Consider the following 23442-nt stretch of genomic DNA (forward strand, 5'->3'; position numbering starts at 1 on the left):
GATTATCCAGAGATCTCTGAGATACGAGCAGTTTACAGAAAAACTACTTCAATAATTTCAGGAATTTTAAACAAGTTTAGTGTGTTGTGGGCAAACATCCAAGTCACCATCAACTTGATGAAGACCAAAACGTAGGTACCCTGGAAAACAAACTTCTTTTTGCTTCACCAAGTATTTAGCTGACAGGCCGGCCCAAACAAAGATTTTGTTTCACAATTAAATATTATGGCAGTACTCTGCATTGCATGCCTTGCACATACTGGGCTTATTTCCAAAACTTCCTGTTGGTGAGGGTCAAAAATCTTTTAAGATAGTGTAGCAAAGTTTAACGGCACCAACACAATGTAATTCCAGAAAAGCTGAGATCTTGTGAAAAAAAAATCTGGGAAAATAACAGCTCTTTTTGTAAAGTAAAAATATATCTGTTACCCCATTTAGAAAATCCTGGTTTCTTGATACTCTTAACATCTTTTTTGTTTGTTTGTTTGTTTGTTTTGTTTACTATTATCCATGTTCTACTGTTTTTGAAAAATCTTTTAAGAGCAGTATTAAATCTTTCTTATCTAGTATCAGCTGAAGAAAATTAGTAGGTTATCTTTTGAAACTAGGAGAAGCAGAACAAGTAATGCATTGTGTAAGTGTCAGGATTTGGAGTTAAACAGGCTTTTCACAAGTAATGTTTAGGTTTTGCATTACACAGCATCATATATTGTTTTAATTTTCAGCAGTGTACGACACCAATTTCTTTTCACCTCTTGAAGGAGGACAAAAAGAACAACTCTCAAAACACTTGAACAGGGCTACCAACCTCTAAGACTGATGTAAAGGCAAAAAGCTGAAATACACATTGTGAAGAAACACAGTACTAATTTTCAAAGTTGACCTGTCGTGCACTCAAGTCAGCACCGAGATTCTTTTCAAACAGTCATTTATTAGACAGTGCTTAAAAGAACGTTTATCTTTAGGTACCTCTATTTACAGTGGTGTAATCTTCCAAGGAGGACACAGCGTACAGCTAGAAGGGATAAAATTAACTCCAGAGGAAACAGGATGGAGAAGCGAGTCCTAATTTTTGATGCTCCTTTTTCGTAAGGACAGTTTCAATACATTAAAAGATCTCAAGATGGTATATTTATTAGCAGTGTACCCATTGGTAAAAACAAAAGCATACTCTGAGACCATATGTAATTTAATTCCACATGAAATTACCTGGCTGTTGTGTACACTGCTGCAGCAGGTGATATATCCTGCAGCTGCCTCATATAAAGCAGGAGAAACAATAAAATAAGGCTTAAGAACCAATCACATGCAAAACAGACAGTGATTCCTTAGAACAGCTCGTATATTTTACCCCTTTTTTCTTATCTTTTTGCATGATGCTTGTCTTTGCACATCTACAGTTTTAGAACGGAGATCTAGTTATAGTTTTTAGACTCATTTTCTGGAGTTCATGTTACATGATGGGAGCTAGATATTTTTATGCAAATGATTAGCTACAGAATATTTAATAATGCTGACATTTACGATGGGCATTGTCAGATTTCAACAGTTTAAGGTGGAAGATTAACAATCCTTTGAGGTGAAAAGGCTTTTTCTAGCTATTTGTAAAGCATGGAAGAAAATACCCTTTAAAGTAGATCCACATCTTATTGGTGTTATTTTAAAACCTTCAAGTATGAGATTTTTATATTATTTTTATGACAAAACTAGTCCTAGAAGACAGTTCTACATGAAAATCTGGTATAATAACTGCACTTGAAAAAATGAAAATGGTTATATCCCTGTTAGTTCATTACTAGTACTGCTACCAAAGGCTGTCCCAGCAGCCATGCACGGTCTACACATTTTTAATTTGTCTCCTATTTTCTCACCTTAAACAGGGAAGAGAACACATGAAATGTATAAACTGCACAGGAACCATCAGAATCGCACATGAGCTGGTTGATGTGACTACGCCAGGCTTCTTCTGCATCATCACATGCTGCTGGCTGAAATGCAGCAAGGATGGCAGAAAAAAATGGTGAGGGAGGAGGGGAGGCATTTCGATCAACGTCTCCAAAACTAAAGGAGAAAAGAAAATAAACTGTGATGAAAGCAGAACCGCAAGGAGGTGGCAGATAAAATACACTGTAAGAGAGAGAGGTTTAATCTCAGCACCAGTTACAGCATCTTTCTAAAAATACTCACGACCTTCCAAATTACTTCTGAAGATTGGCAAGATTTTGGCCACGAGGAAAAATCTCCAAATTGGATTCCCTATCTTCAGGCCATTCTAATCTATATTACCTTACCTTGAGGTACCTACATTGTTTTATCATACAACGGTTTGGAAGAGGAAGGCTGAAATTTCACAGGAGGATGGAACTTATGAGGAAAACACTTATTCTGGGAAAGCTTGGTTACATTAATGTACAGCAAAGGTTTGGAAAAAAAATATCTCAGTGTGTACAAACATTATACATTCTGACATGTTTGGTTTAACTCCCCCACAAATATAATGCATTCTTAGGACGGAGCATCATTCTTGTACTCCATGGTCAATTAAACAGGTTGACTCTCATTTTAAAAGGGTACAAAGCTACTTGCTCCTGTGTATTAGCCTTTGTGGTGGAGAAACGCTCCCACAGCTGCCAAGAACAGGAGTTGATTCTGAAACACATGGCACAGAGACAGAAGGCTTCTTTATGCCTCTGTACTGCTTTATTCTTCATAAATAGGTGCTGACTGCAATCTAACTCAGCATTCCAAGTCTGAAGAAGCTGCACACAGCATGGAAAAATCTTGATGCCTTCGTGCAGCATTTACTAGAGTGCATCCAAAAATCGTCTGGAGGCTGCAAGAGTACATAGCTCAGATTTCTGAGAATACTGTTAACTCTATGATCCATAAGCAATCAGAAGGATGAATGCATGGATAATCTGTTGAACAGCTGACTAAGCAGTTATTTCTGTTACTGCAGAACTTTAAAAAGTATTTTTCTCTTTTAATGAAATGTATAATGTATACAGTGACTAACTGCATAGATGTATGCATAATTTGTATCTTGTTTTTCCTACAAGGAAAATCTCATTATTTCTGTAGTTGTGACAATTATATTGATAATTTTAGGTTTACCTCTCCAGAACCCCAATGATGAAATTAATAAATATTTGATACCACTTCGTTGTACACTGCAAGAGGATTTTTAGAAATAACAGCATATACAAGTACCTGGCTAGAGCAAATTGTTCCAGCCTGTCAACTTTCTCTTCAGTCTCTGTCATATCCAGACTAAGGCTATCACTGCATTCAAATGCTCCAGGGAGTTCACTGGTAGATGCTGAAAGGTCATCCTCATGGACTGCTGCGTCTTGCTCTTCATGTATGGCTTCAACCTAGGAAAGTGAATGATGACGTCTTAGAAAACAGCAAATTAATAAGTTAATAACACTAAAACCCAGAAAGTACTTAATGAAAAATAAACAGCATGTTAAATCGCACAGATGTAAAGCTCTATAAAATAAAATACATGAGTTGAGTTAATAATACTATATCTGCTAAACTTGCTGTCTTGGATCAATATTATTTTTAAAGGTATTTCTTCCACTGAATTGCAAAGAATTTCAGATTTTGATACATTTGGGAATGTAGCACAGAAGCATTTTTTTCAGGAAAAATTAAATAGAGTTCTTCTTACTGTCAGGCTGTCCTTGTTACTTCTTACTTTATGGTGTCCAAGAGTGTTCTAAAGACTCTCAAGATATACTGAAAACAATCACTGTCTGGAACACTGCATGCATATTTAGAATTGAGAATTATTCTTAGCATGTCATATTTACTCAGTAACTGCCATACAAGAGGAAGCCAAAGCATTTTACAGGCCAATAAAAAGATTATGCTTCTATCACTTCCTTTTTTTTGTCTGTTAGTACTTAAAGCTAATGGACACATCTAATCACCTCTCTTGATTTCTCTTTGAAAGTTTTTCAATTTCTCTTATATTTTCAGTCTGATTCAGTTTGAATCTTTTGCCTTTTGTCTGCATCATCCACAACATCTCTGCAAGGTCATCCTGTTTGGATGACTCCAGCAAGAAGGTCACAAACTCTTCATCTTTTCTGTTTGAGATGTCTCATAAAAGCGTGTTCTTCTGTACGGATGCACATGTGCATGTACATGTATGTTGGGAGCAAAAAAGATAGTAATATTCCTGAGTCCAAGACAGATAAAATGAACCACAGCACAAACTGTTTATGTTTATCAAGAAGGAGTTACATTAACCACTTGCAAACACGTTTTGATGGGATAGAATAAGGGAGGAAGAAAGAGGAAGCAAACATTTCACACCCACTGCAGTCCAATACAATGCACAAAAAGAAAAAGAAAAAAAGTGGACTCTAAAGATTCACGTAGGAATGGAATTCACACGTAGGATTGGAATATCTTCTAGACATAGATGAGTTTCAATAACTTCAAAAATATGTAGCATCTGAATCTGCGTATGCTCACAGTATTATTTATCACTGACTTTTTATCTCCTACAAATATCACCTTAAATTACTGTAATCACTACCTTTAGTTGAAAATAAGCTTAATTAATTTCTTCTCATTAATGCTAACTCCTGGAATTTGGAAATAACCATTTCAGAAGGCTGCTTATTCTGCCCGTTGCTCTCATTCACTGCATCTATTTAAAAGCTGAAGTGATATTTTTCTATTTGATTATGGTGCAACAGCTAAACCTTTGTGCATAGCTCTAAAGAAGTAACAAACATTTTCTTCTGCACTGCTGACATACCATCAGCATTCTGAAAATAAAAACTCACATACAAAGAGAAGTACAAAGGGGTTTAGATTTTATGTTATCAAATTAAGCAAAAATTACTTAGGTGCTACTTCAATTTTCTGACTAAAAAGTGGATCACTTCTTCCTTAAAAAAATACCAAACTAGTTTTTTTTGAGTAAAAATACAAAAGTATCTTTAAGGTACAAAACACTAAGAAGGTGCACTGTGTAAAGTTTATCAATTCACACATTTTCATAACATTGCTAAATCCTTATCATATTGGGTTATGTATACTTCACCACCCTCAGGACATCTCAGGACGAGACGAACTTGCTTGTCAACCTCACAAGAAACTCTGCTGCAATTTTTCATTCTTTACTTATTTACCTTTCCCAAAGCTTTTCATGTTTTGTTGAACACTGGTGCATGGCTATTAGGGCATTATAAAAACACAGCAGGCATTTTTGAAACTTACGCTGTGATTTGCAATTCTTAATACGCACATCAAGCACTACTGCATCAGGATGCACAAGATTAGTCACAGTCACCACCTGCAAACATATCCGTTCTGACTGCAGCTTCCTGAACTGAAATTCTGCCAACTTCTGCTGCTTATAGCTTTTACATGGTAACATGTCTACCAGCAGTTGTTCTGACAAATGATAATCAGTTTATCTGCTCTACAACCATTATCTTAATAAGTTCCTCTCCTCTCTGATTCTTAACCACATTTTCCTCCACCAGTCCTTTCTTCTGCCTAGAGAAGTTTCTAGCATGAAGAATTTATTCAACACTCAGCACAAGTCCAACCTACATCTTATTGTCTAAAATTCCAGTTTCCATAACTTCTGTTACATGCAGTATTAGCAGTACTATATCAGTTATTTGTGTCGCTGCATTTGAAAGAGATCAAAGGCAAGAGCAGGAATGAAAGCTGATGATTACACAAGTCAACTATCCTCCTCCTCTGCTGCACTCTCTTACACTGCTTTCCTGCAAAAGACATTCCAACTCAGACATGGAAGAGAAAGCTTTAGTGGTTAATATACAAGTGTTATAAAGCCACAATAAAACCCCTTCAGATTATATTTCTGGAAAGACAGTGTTCACCTGAGCTCTCATAAACAGAAGTATTATCAAATAGAAAATGAAAGAAACTGCCCCCACACTGATTACCATTTACCAACCTTACATTACTTTTGTCTTCTGACACAACTGTCTGAAATAAACTACGCTGAACATGGTTCTTTTATCCTTGCAAATCCTGCTGCCTCCCTCCATCCAAGATGGCTTAATATTGTGGTCATGAATCTAAAATTTCTGAGTGTCTGCCAAAAGGCAAGAACTGAATCCACTGCACACAACTGTACAATAGGTTCCCACATACAAAAAAATCCCAGTGAATACAAGCATACACCCACCCCACGAGCTGGCTTTTAAATCAGCAAGCAGAACAAAACAGCATTCCCTTAGGGTTGTGACTTGTAAACACTCCATGAATTTGTCTTCTAATGAGCTGGTAGTATCTTGATGTATACACAGTGCAATATCCCCAAGAAACAATAAAGAAAATCTTTTAATAACGAAACCGTAAATGGAACAAAAAGGTTATGAATGCGCCCAAGCATATGTATGTACTACATTATGCCATTATATACAGAAAGTCAGAATGTACTTGCTTTCACAGATCAAACCCTTCATGAAATTATAAACAAAATAAACTTGAAAAAATGTTAAATGAAATCTGCTACAGTTGGAAAAGAAAGTAAAAATTTATTAACCTTGGATCCTTCAGGCACTTGGAGATTATTCATATCAGGCAAAGACACATCAAAGCTAGATGATCCTATGTTAAAATGATGAGGGTCTGCTGAGGTCGTGTCACATGACGTAGAAAGTGAGTCAATGTGGTTTGTATCCTCTGATGGGGAAAGATTTATAATCTGTTCGAAAGACAACAAAAGGACAAAGGAATTGAGTACACAGCTACCTTATCATGGCTTTTATGAACATGCAAAGTAGACATCATATTAAATGGCAGTGATGGTGGCTCTTTCAGCTTGTACATGCAGATATATTATAAACTTTTCAATATTTATACTGGAAAAAGTGTACAAACATCCTAGAAGTGAACAATGAAAACTGGACACAATTTACAAAACTGGAGTCTTCTCCTATTTCTTTAAGTATTATATACATCAGAAAGATTTACTACTGGCCATTAATGCAAAATTGACATATTTTAATTTGTAGAAAAACGAGTATCTAATCAGATCTGATGTTTCCCATGTTTTGAACTTTACATTAAGTCTTGCATACCTATGCAAATAAGGGAGAAGCAAGCAGTGAGTGCCACCCCCCCCGGGTGTCAGCTGATTAAGACTGCACCTGGATGAGAGGAAACTAAAAGCCCAGCTTAGTCACAAACACAATCCTACCTACTGTTAAATTTCAAGTTAACAACTTACTAGGTCTGAGTTCTCCAAGATCTGGCTGGTGGTCAGGTCCTCCTCCTCTGATGACTCTTCAGAGTCCTCATGGTTCATTTTGTTCAGGCTGGGCGTGCTCCCAGAAAGCTGGCTCTCCTCCAGCAGCTGCATGTCACACTTGTCCAGGCTGTCCAGAGACCGTCTCCGTACTCCCCAATTGAAGTTGTCCATGCTCTCTCCCTGAAATTGGATGTAGGGTCAGCTTCCTTCATTTGAAACTCATCATATAAAAAATTAATAATTAGCTCAAAGTTAGGTCAATAAACGTTTTAATGTAAACATATAATACACATTTGATATAAACATTATTTTGTTAAGCCATAATGTAATAGGAGCACCTAACATTTTCCAGTGCTTCACCTGCAGGTAAGAGCAGAAGCATGGAAATGGCAGTTAAATGAAGAGTCATTCTTTTCAGTATTAGATGTTTTTCATGCATTTGCCGAATTAAGAACTTGATTTGTGAGTCCACATATACACACACCTCAATACCAGTAGAGCAATGACAGGCAAAAGAAAAGTTCTGAAGCAATTTTAAGGGATTTTTCCAATGATGTTTAAAAATATTAGGAGCACAGGTCATAGCAATGTTTCAATTGTGAAACATATGTTAAAGATTTTTCATCCTTCTGTACATACAGAACCACAGTGATGAGTTAAGGTAGATTTGAATGTACCCCTCCTACAGCACGCAACACGTAACATCTGAAGCAGCACACATTTTAGACTTTTATTCTTTGCTCATATGGCTTATTTAACTTGAATTTATTTGAACTACTATAGCATTAACTGAGATTTGTCAATAATATCAGTTTTTTTGAAAAAGGAAGCAGTCAAATGGACCGAACACTTTGTATTAACTTTCAATTCCAATCCCCCACACATTTATATAAACTGAGTGCATTAATTAAACTGCATAACCACTTATTAGGATCGTCAACTGGTACAAAGATCATTTAATTTCTTTTATGTATAAAAATGACAAATAGCTTTCGACCATTTTTCCGTTCACTTCATGTATGTCATGGAAAACCAGACTGAACCATGACAACGTATTTTTTTAAGTAGACTGCGCTTGGTCTGACAAATAGCACAAATTCTCTTACTCCCTTCATCAAGTCTGGCCATGCTCCTGTCCAGCAACGTGGGAGCATCTGCAGCTGTTCCTGCCATGGACCGCATGAGCTTTGCAAACAATGGAAGGTATACACAGAAGTATCCAGCAGCAGATTTGGGTTTCTCTAGGTGAAAACCCTCAACATCACATCAACATGGGCAGGGAATTTATAGATAAAGGCAACATTTCTTCTTAAAGTTGAGGGCTGACTTCTTAAAACAGGATTCTGTAAGTACCAACACTCTTAAACAAACATATCAACTACTGAAAACTCAAGTTGACAGTGACCTTTTAAATATGTAACTGCTGAATCTTATAAAAATATAGTTCTGCCTAAAAAATCATAAACATTAGCAAATCACTGATTATAGAAGAACTTTATCCTGTGCTCATGCAAATCGAAAGTACGTGCAATCACAGAAAAAATACGGTCTGAGTTCAGTGAGGTACTTCAGCAGATTTCTGATTTTAAACACTTGAATAATCCGTATTCAGCCCTCAAACATTTCCTTAAATGGGTGCCCCAAACTGTGTAATATGCAATTAATTCTACAGCCATCTTACTTCCTTAACAATCAACTGACAGACTGTACAAATAGATCTTACTTTGCATCATTGCCCTTTAATGCAATGAGCTTTGGAAAATGATTGGAAATAGGAAAAGCTCGGTTTTATGATACTCAGCTTGCTTTTCATGAACAAATATTAGAAAAAAAGACAAATACATTTTTGGGAAAGAAACAATCCAGAAATACAAGAACTGCAATCTATAGGAGTATGTAGTACTAAAGAATGCACTACATTGAAGTGCAAATGATAAATAATTTGTTATGAAGCCTGATACATTTATTAGAAGAACCCTGTGCTTTCATCCTAGGACACAGTAGTTTTATGTAGCAAGGGAACAAAAACCAAGACGTAAGAAATTAGATCTCTAACTCATGGAAACTACTGTGCAATTCCCAAGTACTTATTTTAACAAATTCTATAGCAATCCATCTTCCCCCATAAAGGCTGGAGGACATAAGCAGCAGTGGGACATCCTCCACAGAAACATGAGTTACTGAACTAACAAGTAACAAAGCGAAATCTATGAGCAAGCAAAGACAACCATTATCACACCCTGATCCTCATAATCTAGAGGACAGCTATTATCAACTTTTCAGCCTATTTCCTGCTGTGTTTTTCTTCTGCGATGTGTTTAAAAAGGAAGCCAGCACAAAGAACAGAAATGAAAAGTGACACTTCTAGGGCATACTATTAGAAGTGGGGAGTGAATTAAAAGGGAGAGAAAATGGTAAGCGATGAAATAACCCATAGTTTTTGGGTTAGCATAACCTTGCTACAGGGACACCTAGAAACATATTGAATTTCGACAAGAGGTCAAAGAGTGTACTGAGATGGAGTTGGCTTTTATTTCACCGCAAACAAGCAGGAGGGAAGAAGTATTTGAGAAGCTGCTCATTTTAATCAACAGCTTGAGCAAAGACACCTCCTATCCGAAAAGCCACCAGGAAAAGTGTCACTTATAGATGTGTTTTGCTGGCAGTGAGCAGCTATTACATAGGATGTTCTGCAGTCACCGGCCTCCAGTAAAGGAGCAGAGTGGCCATGGCGGCCACTTTAAGCATTACCACAACCCAGGGGAAGGGGAGGCACAGAAAGGACACTAAAAAGGGACATAGCCCAAGGTAGAGAAGAGTAGTGTTATCTCCTTCATAAAGCCAGTAAGAATCATAAAAAACTTCTTTCCTAAGTTTTTACCTTATGTATTGGCATTGTATGCATGTATACTTTTGCCTGTAGGATACAGGCAAAAGTACTGTGGAACTGAATAGTACAGCAGCACTTCCATATCATATATCTTCTAGGGCCCAGGTATTTTGAGACGAAGATATTTCTGGGGGTTGTTTTTGCATCATAACTGATATTCAAGATATCAGAAACATATATGCAAAATACTGTCGTTAATTTTTCATCAAATCCCTTCTATAATTCATTCAAATTCTGTGCCACTGCAGCCCCCTCTATATAAGAAACTGCAGTGTAGTTCCCAAGCACACAAACACTGATACACCTTTTCAGTTTTCTTCACAGATTCCAGAAAAGGTGGTAGGAGTATGCAGCTGAATTAAATTAAGTTGTATGAACTAATTAGTTTATTCAATTAAATTAAGGCTCATTGACAATAATCCACACTTTCTGAAAAGGTCTCAAATGTCAGCTTTTGTGAGATGCTACCAGAAGCTAATATATTACAATTGAAAAGCTGGGAATTCTTTTGTTTGTACATAATCCTAACTCACAAAAGCAGTAAAAATGCTGATACTAGAATTGAGGAAGTTTAAAATTTGTCAAGAACATGGAAAATATTAAAAACGAACTTAAAATGAAGCAGAATGTAATTTAAAACTATCTTTTTGAGGAAAAAAATTCTAACACAAGACAAAAAATGAAGCACCTGTCGGAAGGGCAAGCACACATCTACCCACCCACCCATACACACACTGAAGAGGGGGAGGGCAACAACAAAACTGAGATTATTTTATAATACAAATTTGCAAGAAGGCATAACATATACTAGCACATCTGAGTTCAAGTAGTATTCTTACCTGAAGTTCCTGGGTAGCAGATATAACAGATAGGAAAACAAATAGAAAGAATCTATGTAAAATTACTGTATTAAGACATCATAGACAAACATTTGCCTACAGTTTTAACTGATATCATAAAAAAAAAAAAAACTTCAACTCTTCAGCCCTATCTTTTAAATCTGAAAATGTTCATTAATTGTTTTCACATCTTTATTAAGGTTTAAAAAAGTGTATTTTGTGATCAGGAGATGATTAAAGCATCATTGAGCTGTTTAAATCTTAATCTTTTTTTGTGCTCTTGCACAAAGTTTTCTAATATTTTTTATTCATGTTTATTAATATATCAAATTCAGATCTGATTTCCGTTGAGTCATTAGAGATACAGCTTCTACCAGGTTTGAATTTGGCTAAGGTACCTATTTCACTAAAACACTAGTAAATCAGGTTGGAATCTAGACCTTGGAATACAAGGTTTCAGATCCGTAGCAATTTCCAAACTCCACTATGTAAAGGACCACATTTTTAGTTCTATTTCACATAAAACTAGAACAGTTTAATATCTTTTTTCTCAACCAGCATAAGACAATTAATATATTAACCAATTTAGGCTTCAGTCTTGAAGTCATCTACACATGCAGCATAAATCTTTGCCGGATCACAGTCCATGAAGGTGCACTCTTTTGGACAGGAATTATTCTGTATAATTATATGTAATCTGTGTATGCTTTTAACTTTTCATGGAATAGAATGAAGAAATTCCTACATATCACCCACTGGACAAACAATTATCGTACAATAATTAGTCCCAATCTCTTGTAATATTCTGAAAGCATTTAAGATGCAGAAACAGTTGCAGCCGGTAGACTTTGACAAAGCAACCCCACACTGCTGTTCTGTTTTTTATCATTATTTGGAAAATAAAGCTTCTACTTGGCTAATGTATTTTCAACTAATAATGTCATTTGGTTTTAAATTAAGTTTTTTCTTTTTGAAAAAAGCAATGGGCAACTGTGAGCCTAAATTCTACATCTTAGTATTTCCTGACTTCATAAATAAGGACTCCGTGACATCTCCTTCCATTCATTCATCCTTTCTTTCACTGGAAAATAAGTTAAATTCAGATGTGAGTTCACAGCTGAGCGGTCAGTTTATCTTAAATAGTTCTGCTAGAGGAAAACTGATTACTTCTTCCTGTACACATTTTTCTCAAGGCTAAGAGTGATGCCCGAGAAAATTCACATTAAAATCCATGCCCAGGTTATGATAAAATAATTGGTTAAATTCTTAGGTTTGATGAACATTTGCACTCCTTAAAAAAGAGCTAACAATTCCTGTACATTTAAATAGCAATAAAATTGTTAGACTTGTTTGGCACCCAAATACAAAGATGGACTTCAAATTTTATATAAGCGAAGTTAAAGGGCGTAGCACCCCAAATTTCGGCACTTCTTCAACTTCTTCACTTCAGCAGTTTTAGCTATAGACAAGCTGACCTGTCAAGGCTTGATGTGGGCCCCCAGGGTTCTGTTTTGTTTCTGTACGAAATGATGAAATCACTGACAGTGACAGCAGAATGAAAGGTACATCCCTCTAAGCATTAGTGATTTCATCAGCAGTTGTAGGAGTAACAACAGCCTGAAGGCCTGAATTCATATTTTGGAGGGATATTCATGAACCAACAGATTTGGAACAATTTTACGCTTTTTTAAATCTGAAAATATAATTTGTTAACAATTTAGACCTTTAAAATTGTGTTTAAAATAAACTGACTTAAAAGTGAGCTCACTTTAAAGGTATTAGAACAGAGGCTTTATCTTCCAGTAACAGTTTTGCAGTGTTTCCTAAAGCCAACTCAGAAAGGAAGGGTGTGGTAGCCTGTTACTGTTCTGCTACTGAAGGAAACACTAAGTGAACATTATAAATAATCTCAACACAAAGTTTATAGTTATACAGCTGAAGTTTTATGTTACAAGAAGAGTACAGTTTTTAGTACAAAGAATATAAAACTGTTTTAATAAAAAAGTTGTTTCAGATAAAATATACTGTACCTCCCCATCTTCCAGCTCAACATCTAGGAAATCAAAGTCCCTAAAGACTCTGAACTGTTGTTCACTGTTTGAATCATCCATGTTCTCCTGCTCCCTTGCTCCGTCTTCTGAGGATACCAAGCTCGTCTGGTGCTCAATCAGATCCAAATCACCACAGGAAGAAAAAATCACCTACAATTCAAAGGATTTCTCTTGTTACAAACTGTTCTCTCTGGTTGTTCCTTCCTAAAAGCTGTAATTGGTTATTCAGAAGGCTGAATTTCCAGTACACACCTAATTCCTTCACTGAGTATTTTTAGAACACCCTTTTATTATTTATGTTGGACAGGTGCCTTCAGATTAAACTTGTACAAAGAAATAACTTCATACTGCCGGAACACGTCCAAGAATATTACAGCTACCTCCTAATGGCTGCAGATTGATGTTGCCTGGATGTTTGTATACATTTACAGGAACAATATTCAGAGAACTTTGCAAAGCAAATACTGTCAAGGGGATGAGATAATAAGTTTATCCAAAAAAAACCCTAGTTAAGATGATGTTCAAAATCTGTCAAGATTAGAAATACAAGCTATAATTTTTCCTTTCCTACTAAAAATAATTATATATGCAATTTAGTTGAGAAAATGCAGTGCTCCCTGTCTTGCAGAAATGAAAGATCTGTGCATCAGAATACAAGTGATATATAAACTACATTCAAAAAGAGGGTTTAGAAAATTCCCTTTTTCTTTAGAAAACATTTAATGACTATTTCAAGAACTTTCTACCTTGGATGATCTATTGCCTATTTCTTAGCACCAGACAATATTAATTTTTAAAAACTAGAGTTACAATTACTATCTAATGGAAAAATCAGACTCCACCTCAGCTTTAATTCTGTAATTTGAGTTTTTACTTTATAAAGGCTCTAGACTGGTAATACCAGAGGTCACTACTGTCTACAAACTTAGCTGTCATACATAAAACTTCTAGCAACACATCTCTCACAGAAAAAAAAGGCACGTAGCTCTGTAAGTAAATCATCTTTAAGTGAGAAGGCCTTTCACCCACTGGTCAATATGCTGAGAAATGCAGTATGAGCCAGTGTAAATCACAGTGTCTATAACATGACATTAAATTATACACATCAGATCAACTGCACTGGGAAATAAAGTTCCTCATGTTTAAAGTTCTGGGCATGGTGGAATACAGAAATGGTCAACATAAGTCTACTTACTGAAGGGTTTTTACTCAGTCCAACTTCCTGACCGCATAGAGAAAGGACATGTACCAGCTTTTCCTTTGTTCTTTTCTAGAAAACAAGACATTTCTCAAGTTAGCATTTTTTAAATCACTCACTCTTCTGGTGGCTAGAAACAAACATAAAAAAAATTAATTAAAGGAACCAACCAACAGTTCAGCCATTCAGCGCTCACAGGGTTGCTCTCAGAGCAATTGTACATACAAGGAAAAATAAAAATAGCTGTTAATTATTTTAGTGCTTACTGTTTTTAAATTAGCCTAGTAAGCCTAATAAGAAAACATTAGATCCTGTGGATAACTTCAAAAAGAACAGTTTAGAAGTTTACAATTAAGCACATACATAATTATGTTTTGCAAAATTAGGGGCTGAGTCACTCCTATATTTTATCCGCTATGTTAAAAACAAAAACAAACAAAACCATTAAATACATTTTTATGCATGGTTTTAACTTGCAGCTAGACATAATCAGTAACATATTCAAACATCAATTTTAGGAAAACTGTTCAAAGGAAATCTTTTGATACATCTCCCAAGAAAACAACATTCAGAAAACTGCACTTGCTGTCTATCTGCTCTCCTTGCTAACATCTGAACTCACCCATCAGTTTCAGCTACATCTGACACTGAGGTCTACAGGTTGAAAGAATGCTGTATAGAAACCAAACATAACTCAGTTCTTTTCTGTATCCAAGGGAGATATTTAGCACATAAAGCCAGCCTGGAACCCAATTTGTATTAATTCAATTGCTCCAAGTGCACCTGTTAAGGAATAGTGGGCTATTTTAAAGGAGTTTACCTGAGAGTACTGTGGTCTCTTCCAACTCACAGGAACAAGGACATTGGAGTTAGATCCTGATGAGGTTGAAGAAGTGCTTCGGGTGACAGCCATTGCCCTGGGTTTACCATCTCGTCCAGAAGAACTTTGCAACTCATCATACCGTCTCCCAATAATTGGAGTCTTAAATAGAGAGTAATTATTCACTAATACAATGCAGTGCTCCAGGAGGAACTTACAGAGGGGCCTACCACATAAGCTGCAGGAAAAGATTACTCTGAAGATCACAAGCATGGATGAAGGAAAGAATGTAGTAAATTTCACATTACTTGGTATGTGCATTACTTTTCATTGTGAACTCTCAGTTGCTACTGCCATACCTAGTAGCTTGTGTTTGAGTTCAAAAATAGCTAACACTCAAAGCAACTGTCAAAACATTTTATAACATAAGAAGTAGTCTAAAAACAATCTCAACAATAAAACCAGAAAGTTTATGAAATTTATTTCAAATCCAGATTAAGATTACTGAGCACTCTGGCCCCATTTTAATGCACAATGAAATGCTTTCTTGGATTCGTGACAGGATGCTCAGCATTTACTAGAAATTTCAAGTTTCTACATGAAAAAAACAAGGAGAAGCCCTTTGCAACAATATTCTCACTATTACCTACACAAAGAAATCTAAAATGCTGCAAGCAATCATGCAGATACGTAACTATAAATTGAGTGAGTTGCCCATTAAAGTCAGTAAGACTATTCAGTTCTACAAAACTGAAAGGTATACAGGATCTGCAGGATAATCTCTTCTGTAAAAGAGTCCAAACGATCTCTTCTATTACAGAATCACAAAGGTTGGAAAAGATCTCCAAGATCATCCTGCCCAACCATCCACCTACCACCAATATTTCCCCCTAAACCATGTCCCTCAGTACAACATCCAAATGTTTCCTGAACACCTCCAGGGATGGTGACTCCACCACCTCTGTGGGCAGCCCCTTCTAGTGCCTTCCAGGGAAGAAGTTTTTCCTAACATTCAGCCTGAATCTCCCCTGGCACAACTTGAGGCCACTCCCTCTAGTCCTATCACTAGTTTCCTTTATTTCACAACTTTTCAGCTTTCTTAAGGAGATACAACTTGTTTTAGGAATTACTGAATGACAGAATTAAGGTATTAAGCAGCAGAATTACAGGAAGTACCTCTGAAATATCAAAATGAAACTCTAACGTCTTCCCTGGCAGCTCCTTGGAAGCACTGTTCCACACTCGATGTATTTCCATTTTTGAAAGATCATTGTGTTGATATGATGGTAGAACTAAACTGGCAGAACGAGAAACTACCAGCTTCAGGATATTCAAGGCTTCTCTCCAGTGAATGCTCTAGAAATAGATATATTTAATCAGCAAATGAAAGATTCATGCGTATTCAAAATTATTTACAATTTACAGTCAGATTTTTGACACATAATAAAAATGTGGACTTGGAATAATACTGTTTTTTCTCTGTCTTGACCAGTGACAAAATATATACTTACAGAACAGTTTCAGTGGCAGAAACCAAGCCCCTTGCCTAAGATACCATTGTTAGGGAACTATCCTGCAAAGCAGGAGACCTGAAAGCAAGGCCAGTTTGGCAAAGGATTTAAACTTCCAACCTGCATGCCTTGATCCACAGGAATAAATATGAGTGCCAATACAGATTCTGTTTAACAGAAAAACTGACTCAAAACAGGCACTTTATAGCTGTGATTTTCTAGTAAAGATGGGTGTTTTCCACTCACCAAGAGTTAGATGCAGAAGTCTCTAAAGGGAAGTGCTTATGTCACATTTCCCTCACACTAATCATTAAAAAGAGTGGTCAGTCAGGATCTGCCTGGAATCAAGCTGCTTCCCAAAGCTATATAGCTGCAGTTTAACCCTTCCCACACAGAGAACACACAGCTGTCTGTCTTATCTGGGGACACACAGCCTATTAGGCATAAGGATGTTTATTAATTAGTTATCATCAGCGGACAGTCTCAGTACTCCCTGCTAATGTAGTCTTAAATTCTTACAAAGAAAATGAAAGAAATTCTTACAAATCAAATATAATTTGATTTGTAATTTTAATATAAAGGAGATATGGTATTTACCTGTACATATTTTTCAATAGTTTTTAGCACTTCCATGTTAAACTGTTTGACAGGAATAGCTGACAGGTCCATATAGCTGAGAAGACTGTAGATCATCTGCAAGAGGGACTGCTGCATGCTGGGAAGACCCTTTTCTAGCAGCTGTTAAAAAAAGTAAAGTGATTATAACTAAATTTTGAGACCTTCCCTAAGGGAAAAGTTATTAGTTTCATGAATACCACTTTCATTGTTAATCTCTCCTCACCCACTCATTTTGCAATAGCATTTTACAAACATTTTACAAGTGATGATGAGAAAAGCGTGAAATAAAATAGAGCTTTAAGTTGAGAGCCAAATGCCAGCCAGTTTTGATAATGAAGCATACATTCTATATATGCTTGCCCTAACTTATCCAGAAATCAGATTCAACAGTTGAGTACACTGGCAGGTAATATTTACACATTAATAGGGGAAGTACATCCAATAAAAACAGGGGAGTATCTTTTTATTTCTGCCTTTGCTGAAAGTCAAGGAGAAAAAAAAGAAAACATACTGAAGAAACAAAACTAGTACTATTCAGACACCGATATATATTTATCCAAATATACTTCACTGCCACTGCTCACTAGCCCTAACTGCCAAGGAAACACTTTCTGCTAAGGAGGAGATGGAGTCCCTGGGGTCTCTTACTGCACACAATAATACAAAGAAGGGCTTGATCTAGATCCTGGAATCTTGGAACACCCGAATGTACGTACTGGAATACCACAATGAAACCTGGAAACAGAACTGTGCTCAAACATATACATGACTAATTCAGGATCCATACAGACCTGTTATGTTTGCATGTGGGTGAAAGAGCTGAACATTTCTTGGAAGGTAGCACATTCTTTCATTGCTGACAGCTACTGTCCCACCCCATCAATTTCAGAGGCAGTCAAATGTTAGTGCTGAAGGTAACCAGGGGCTTCAACATTAGAAACTATCTTTCCATTCAGGCCAACAAAATATTCCTCCAGCACTGATTAGAAGATCTAGAAAATTACTTTTAAAAGACTGTATAGTGTCTCATGTCATTAGTCTTCCATTAGAGAAAAATGTCAGCTGTTACTCAAGTGAACAGCAGTAATTTACTGGATGCCCTCACTGCCCTGAATGACCTGAAAGGCTTTTTATTGAATGATAATGTCTCATGTCAGCTGAAATGAACTGCGCAGGTAGGGCAGACTACGTAATCCCACTAAGCATATTCTGACTTCTTCATCAGTAAAAAGGAGCAGTAAGTAATGATTCATAAAACAAAGCAGGCAAATTCTACTATTAGCACAATAGATGGAACTCACTATGCTTTATCCATTCCTCTACAAAAAGACAGCTGGAAATTCTGAAATTAAAGGTTCTATGTGCTAAGCAGCTACAGACCGTGAACACCTTTACTGAGTATGTAAATGTGCTTAGCAGTTCTTCAAAACAGGGTTATTGGCTTTTTCTTGTGTTTCAAAAGGATCTTGATTCTGTCTCTGTACATCATTTCATATTATCCAGCACATCAGCTGGTACATCATTTAAGCATGAAATAAAGGACAGCAAGAAAATAGCTGGATGAGAGGAAGAAATTCTGTGTTCTCTAACAGAGTTTGTTGCATCAGATAATCACTTTTTAAAAAGGAAAATGAATTCTTGGGTAATAGTGAGATTCTCTCCTCTGAAACTGGCTAGAAAACTGTTCCAGGAAAGCTTCCAATTTCCATTCAGTTTTGTATAAATTTGTTGTCAACAGAATCATTTGGCTTAAACAGCTCTTGCCCTGTAAACTTTAAACATTTGTGGTCTATGTCAGTTTTCTTTTGATGTAATTAGTGCATGTGGTTGGTGATAGTTCAAGTGCATTTGAATGCATTGTGAATTTCTTATGAGTACTGCAGTGTGGTAAAGAATAACAACTTTAAAACGCATTTTAAACAGTACGAATTCTTTTGCTGCGACAAGTAACAAAACCAGCAGCAAGGTGGAGTTTAGATAACACATCACTCAGATCAGTGAATTCCAGGACAAGGTGGTTCCACTGCATTTGCAAAATGAAATCATAACTATTCTCAGTCTTTGGTTTCTACGAACTGTTTTGAAATCTTGTAGGTTCCTCTCTTGGGTATGGAAGGGTTTCTCTGGGTCTAGGGTACCACACTCTTAGCTCAGTTTCCTGAAGCAGCAGTTAACTTAGAACTAGGTGGAAAGCAAAGCCTTCGCCTCCAAGGGCTGCCAAGGCTGTAATCTGCTGGTTGACATGGCTGCTGCCTCTGTCTCTCCAAGTCTGGCAGCACTTCTCAGGCTACATTTATCAGCCAAATAAATGTTTTCCTTGTGCACTGAGGTGAGAATATAGAAGATATCTCACAGGCCACATCCGGTAGACAAGGTACCATTGGGATAATACCTGATCTAGCATGTGCTTCCCCTTGCAAGGGAGATGTTCTAACTTCTAGTGATTCCTTGGCTTTGAACAGGTTATTAATGTTCATGTTTCCATCACAAGCAGTCCTCCAACAAGAAGGAGCAAACATCTACTATAAGCACATTACTATCACTGTGTGTTTCCTGTCCCTTCTCCTGTATTAACTATTTCAGCCTAAGAATGATCCTGGACTTAACAAATTATTAGTTTAACACAAGACCCATGCTAACTCAGATATGCTTCTAGGATGATTGTGCTTTCACGCTATAAGGCTGACTATTAAACACTAATATGCAAAAATTAATATAAAATCACGGCAGGCTTTCAGCTATTGGCTTGTATGCTGATTTTGGTAGCAGAGGTTCAAAATTCTACTGCACTGCTAAACAGTGATTTTTCCTGATCTGTAAACTGGGATACCCAAATATTTGCTTAGATGATATTTCTTGTTTTTCATGGCTGTAGCTGTAGAACTGAGTAAGGAGCACAGCTTGTCACTGCAATGTTTGGATATTATTGAAATGTCTCATTCTGAGCCAGGATCATACCCTTACATCTGACAATTACCTGCCATCAAAAGATTACATTAAAGTTTTTGTCTGAATAGCAGTAATTGAAGCTTTTGCCTTTTGCTGAGAGCATTTGTTCTCACAGCTGTAATAATTTGTGGCAGAAAGTTCCCCTCTGAAGGTGAACCCATGTGTGTGGAGGCATCACTGTTGCAACATGGATTTGCATTTTTATTTCTAAGTGCTGTACGTTTCCCAGTACCCTACAGGCCCAAGCACTGGGGACTGAGCCAGGACTGTCATAGCATAGGCTTTATAACCAATGCCTACAACATTCAACTGGAGGTTCCCCAGTGGGGCTCTTAACCCATTCAGTTTTACATATTTACAGTATATCCCACAGTTGGTTTATAGGGGACAGCAGAATGTTGTTTATCCCGCTCTGGGGATCAGTTAATGAGAAAAGGAGAAAAACATCCTGAATGCTGGAAAAATCTTTCCATGGCTACACAGTAGTATGAACAAGATAGTTTCTTGTCCCTTGCTGTTCTTCCAGACTGGCAGCTACCCTGTGCCCACGCAAACACTCCCCAGACATGACTCAACAGAGCTGCAGTCAATGTAAATACAGAGAAAGGAAGTCGTGCTTACTACTCTGTTATCCTGTGATGATGGTGTTACATGAGGAATGTGACTTAATTATGGTCAAAAATCTGCCCGAGTTGCTGTTCATATTGTAGCCTGGTGCTAAACTACAATCAGGGGGAAGTGCCTAAGACCATTTAAAGGGGAACAAAGATCATATTCAATGGCCTTTGTGGAGATGCAGCAACACCAAGAATTGTGCACGCAGCACTGAAGGTAAAACAGAGGGGCAGATGCTTTCCTAAGGCTGGGAAAGCAAAGGAGAAAGAGTTTAGACCTCAGTATTTATGGCACTTGTTTATTAGAAATTCAAGTTTGCCAATGAATAAGATAATTCTGGAGGGATCAGAGTTGTCACGTTTGAAGAGCTAATAGCTTTTCAGAATCTCTAAGTAAGAAAACAGAAAAATCTCAGGTTCCTGTTTTAGTTTCTAACAGAAGAGTCATGGCTTTCACCATCAGTCAAGACCTGACATGACTGTTAGTCAGAGCTCGCATCTGCAAACATGGTGATGAATTGCAACTTGAGGGACAGCCAAGCTTGCCCTGAGGTCTGAGCATGGGTGCGCAGCATGGCCTCTCAGGCTCTGAAAGTACACGGACAGCCAGTATCAGAGATATCTGCTGACTTTTCTTAAGCCTTTTGACAGAGAGCCTGGCTATAAGAAACACTAATTTCTTAGAGTAAATCTGTTTCTTTCTGCTAATTTCTGCTCTTAACTCTTCATTTCGAATAACTGCTACAGAGAGCCCCCAGTAATCTCCAATAATTCAGCTCTTTGGGTTGTTAGGCAAGAGAAGGGTTAAAACTGCAAGAAGTCTCTGAAAACTTACCTCAGCCAAATATGTAACCATATTCAAAGTAATATCAGCGAATGCTTCGTGAAGATAACGGCAAACCACATTTACCCAGGTAGCGCAGTCCCTTGTATAGCTGTGTGTTTTATAAAGGGTCATGACATGTGCAAGATTTGATAGCTTGGGGTTCTTTTCCTCCAAACAAACCTAATTAAATATAAATTTCAAAACACATTAAGAACAAAGCGATTGCATTTTAAAAATGTGAAGATGTACAAAAGAGTAAATAACTTTCATACCTGTGCAATCCTTTCAGCTACATCTTTACAAAACTGGTTTGGGCTGTCAAAATGCTGAATTAAATGGGGCAGAAGACACAAAACATTCAGTGGAAATCCTAGAACAGGAAAATAAAGAACAGAATGGGTATTCCCGATGGTAAGAGTCTCAGCAATCTTTAAGATGGTATTTTTGGGGAATGTCACAGTTTCAGTATTACATTACCCATAAACTCACACAGATTCTTGTCAAATTGTTCTCACCACTGCCACATCACATTCGTCTTAAAAGGAGACTTTATTTGAAAATCCAGTCTATCAGTTAGGCACCAGTACGTTATAAAGCATGAACCTACTTCTGCAAACAGTATCAAGAAACAGGCATTTACAGGATAAAATATCTCACAAGAGTATATTCCTTATTCTTGCTACAGAGTATTCCTATCTTTTCCACTTAGCAGTCTTGACATCAGCGGCTTTTTGATTACTGCTGGTCAAACACATGAAGAAATTCAGTGATAAACAAACAACTCTTATAGTCATGCTGCTAGACACAGCTTCCACTTTTTTATATTGTTCAAGTAATAATTGTAATCAATCAAAAATCTGGTGTAAGTCGTCAAATTGAACTTCTCAAACATGTGGTTCAGAAGCTAGTAGATGGCTCCTGCATAAAGTGCCAGGTTTCTGACATCAGCACATGGGCTCTGTCGGGAGCTGGGATTCAGCTCTTTTGCACCAACTCATAGCTGGCTCAAGGCAGCCAGTGATTGTAATGCAGAGCTGTTACAAAAACCGCTCCAGTTCATGTGGGAGCTGACAGCTTAGTATCAAGTTACCGTAACCAGACACAATCGTTCTTTTGGAAAAGAATCTGAACTTACAAAAATAACCTTCTCATCATTTGTGACCTCTCATTTTATGCAATTAAACAAGGGGCCCAAGTAAGGAGCAAAATTTCTCTAGGCTTCCCCTGTACTCAGGGAAGATAAAAAGACACCTTCAGATGGCAACTTCACAGCCCATGTGTGAAATGCCTAGCAGAAGTCTGGAACATATAGAATCACAGAATCATAGAATCCTTAGAGTTGGAAGGAATCTTTAAAGGCCATCTAGTCCAGTTCCCCTGCAATGAATAGGGACATGCACAGCTACATCAGGTTGCCCAGGGCCTGATCCAGTCTCACACTGAAAGCCTCCAGGGATAGGGAGCACCACACAGAGGTGCTTACAGGGGGACAGGCTGTTCATTGCATTCATCCCTTTACTGTCAATATGTACACTGCTAAGAAAAATCCCATGAAGCACTAATTTAAATCAAATAAGCTGTACAATTCTGAAAATAATTCAATGGAAAAAGTGGCAAAAATAGGTTATATATAAAGTTTGTCTTATTCACTGTTACTTTTATCAGCATTCAGAAACTGTATAAGCTGCTAAGACCTAACAGTGAAACGTTAAATAATACATGATTGCTCTCCTCCAAAGCCTTACTGTGCAATAGATTCTCTCTTCAGAAACATGTTGTAGTGCTACGAAACTTCCAAAAAGCACATGAATCTGAACAATGACTACTTTATATTAGAAGAGAAATTGTCATTTTTGGCTTTATGCAGTAGT

At 37.1% G+C, this 23442-nt stretch overlaps 1 protein-coding gene across 5 annotated transcripts in view; it reads right to left on the reverse strand.

Moving 5' to 3' along the window:
* FRY (FRY microtubule binding protein) overlaps positions 1-23442 on the reverse strand; it is a 241890-nt gene that overhangs the window by 20441 nt on the left and 198007 nt on the right. For all 5 annotated transcript variants that reach the window (XM_021378243.1, XM_021378227.1, XM_021378219.1 and 2 more), the window contains 11 exons: positions 21844-21941; positions 21581-21751; positions 17162-17302; positions 16230-16409; positions 15054-15215; positions 14231-14305; positions 13015-13185; positions 7235-7435; positions 6548-6709; positions 3211-3374; positions 1872-2061 (listed from right to left, as the gene is read on the reverse strand). In XM_021378243.1, the coding sequence (XP_021233918.1) occupies positions 1872-2061; positions 3211-3374; positions 6548-6709; positions 7235-7435; positions 13015-13185; positions 14231-14305; positions 15054-15215; positions 16230-16409; positions 17162-17302; positions 21581-21751; positions 21844-21941 (1715 nt within the window). The remainder of the gene's footprint in view (positions 1-1871; positions 2062-3210; positions 3375-6547; positions 6710-7234; positions 7436-13014; positions 13186-14230; positions 14306-15053; positions 15216-16229; positions 16410-17161; positions 17303-21580; positions 21752-21843; positions 21942-23442) is intronic.

Source organism: Numida meleagris, chromosome 1 (genome assembly GCF_002078875.1).
Source record: "Numida meleagris isolate 19003 breed g44 Domestic line chromosome 1, NumMel1.0, whole genome shotgun sequence".
Taxonomy (NCBI): Eukaryota; Metazoa; Chordata; class Aves; order Galliformes; family Numididae; genus Numida; species Numida meleagris.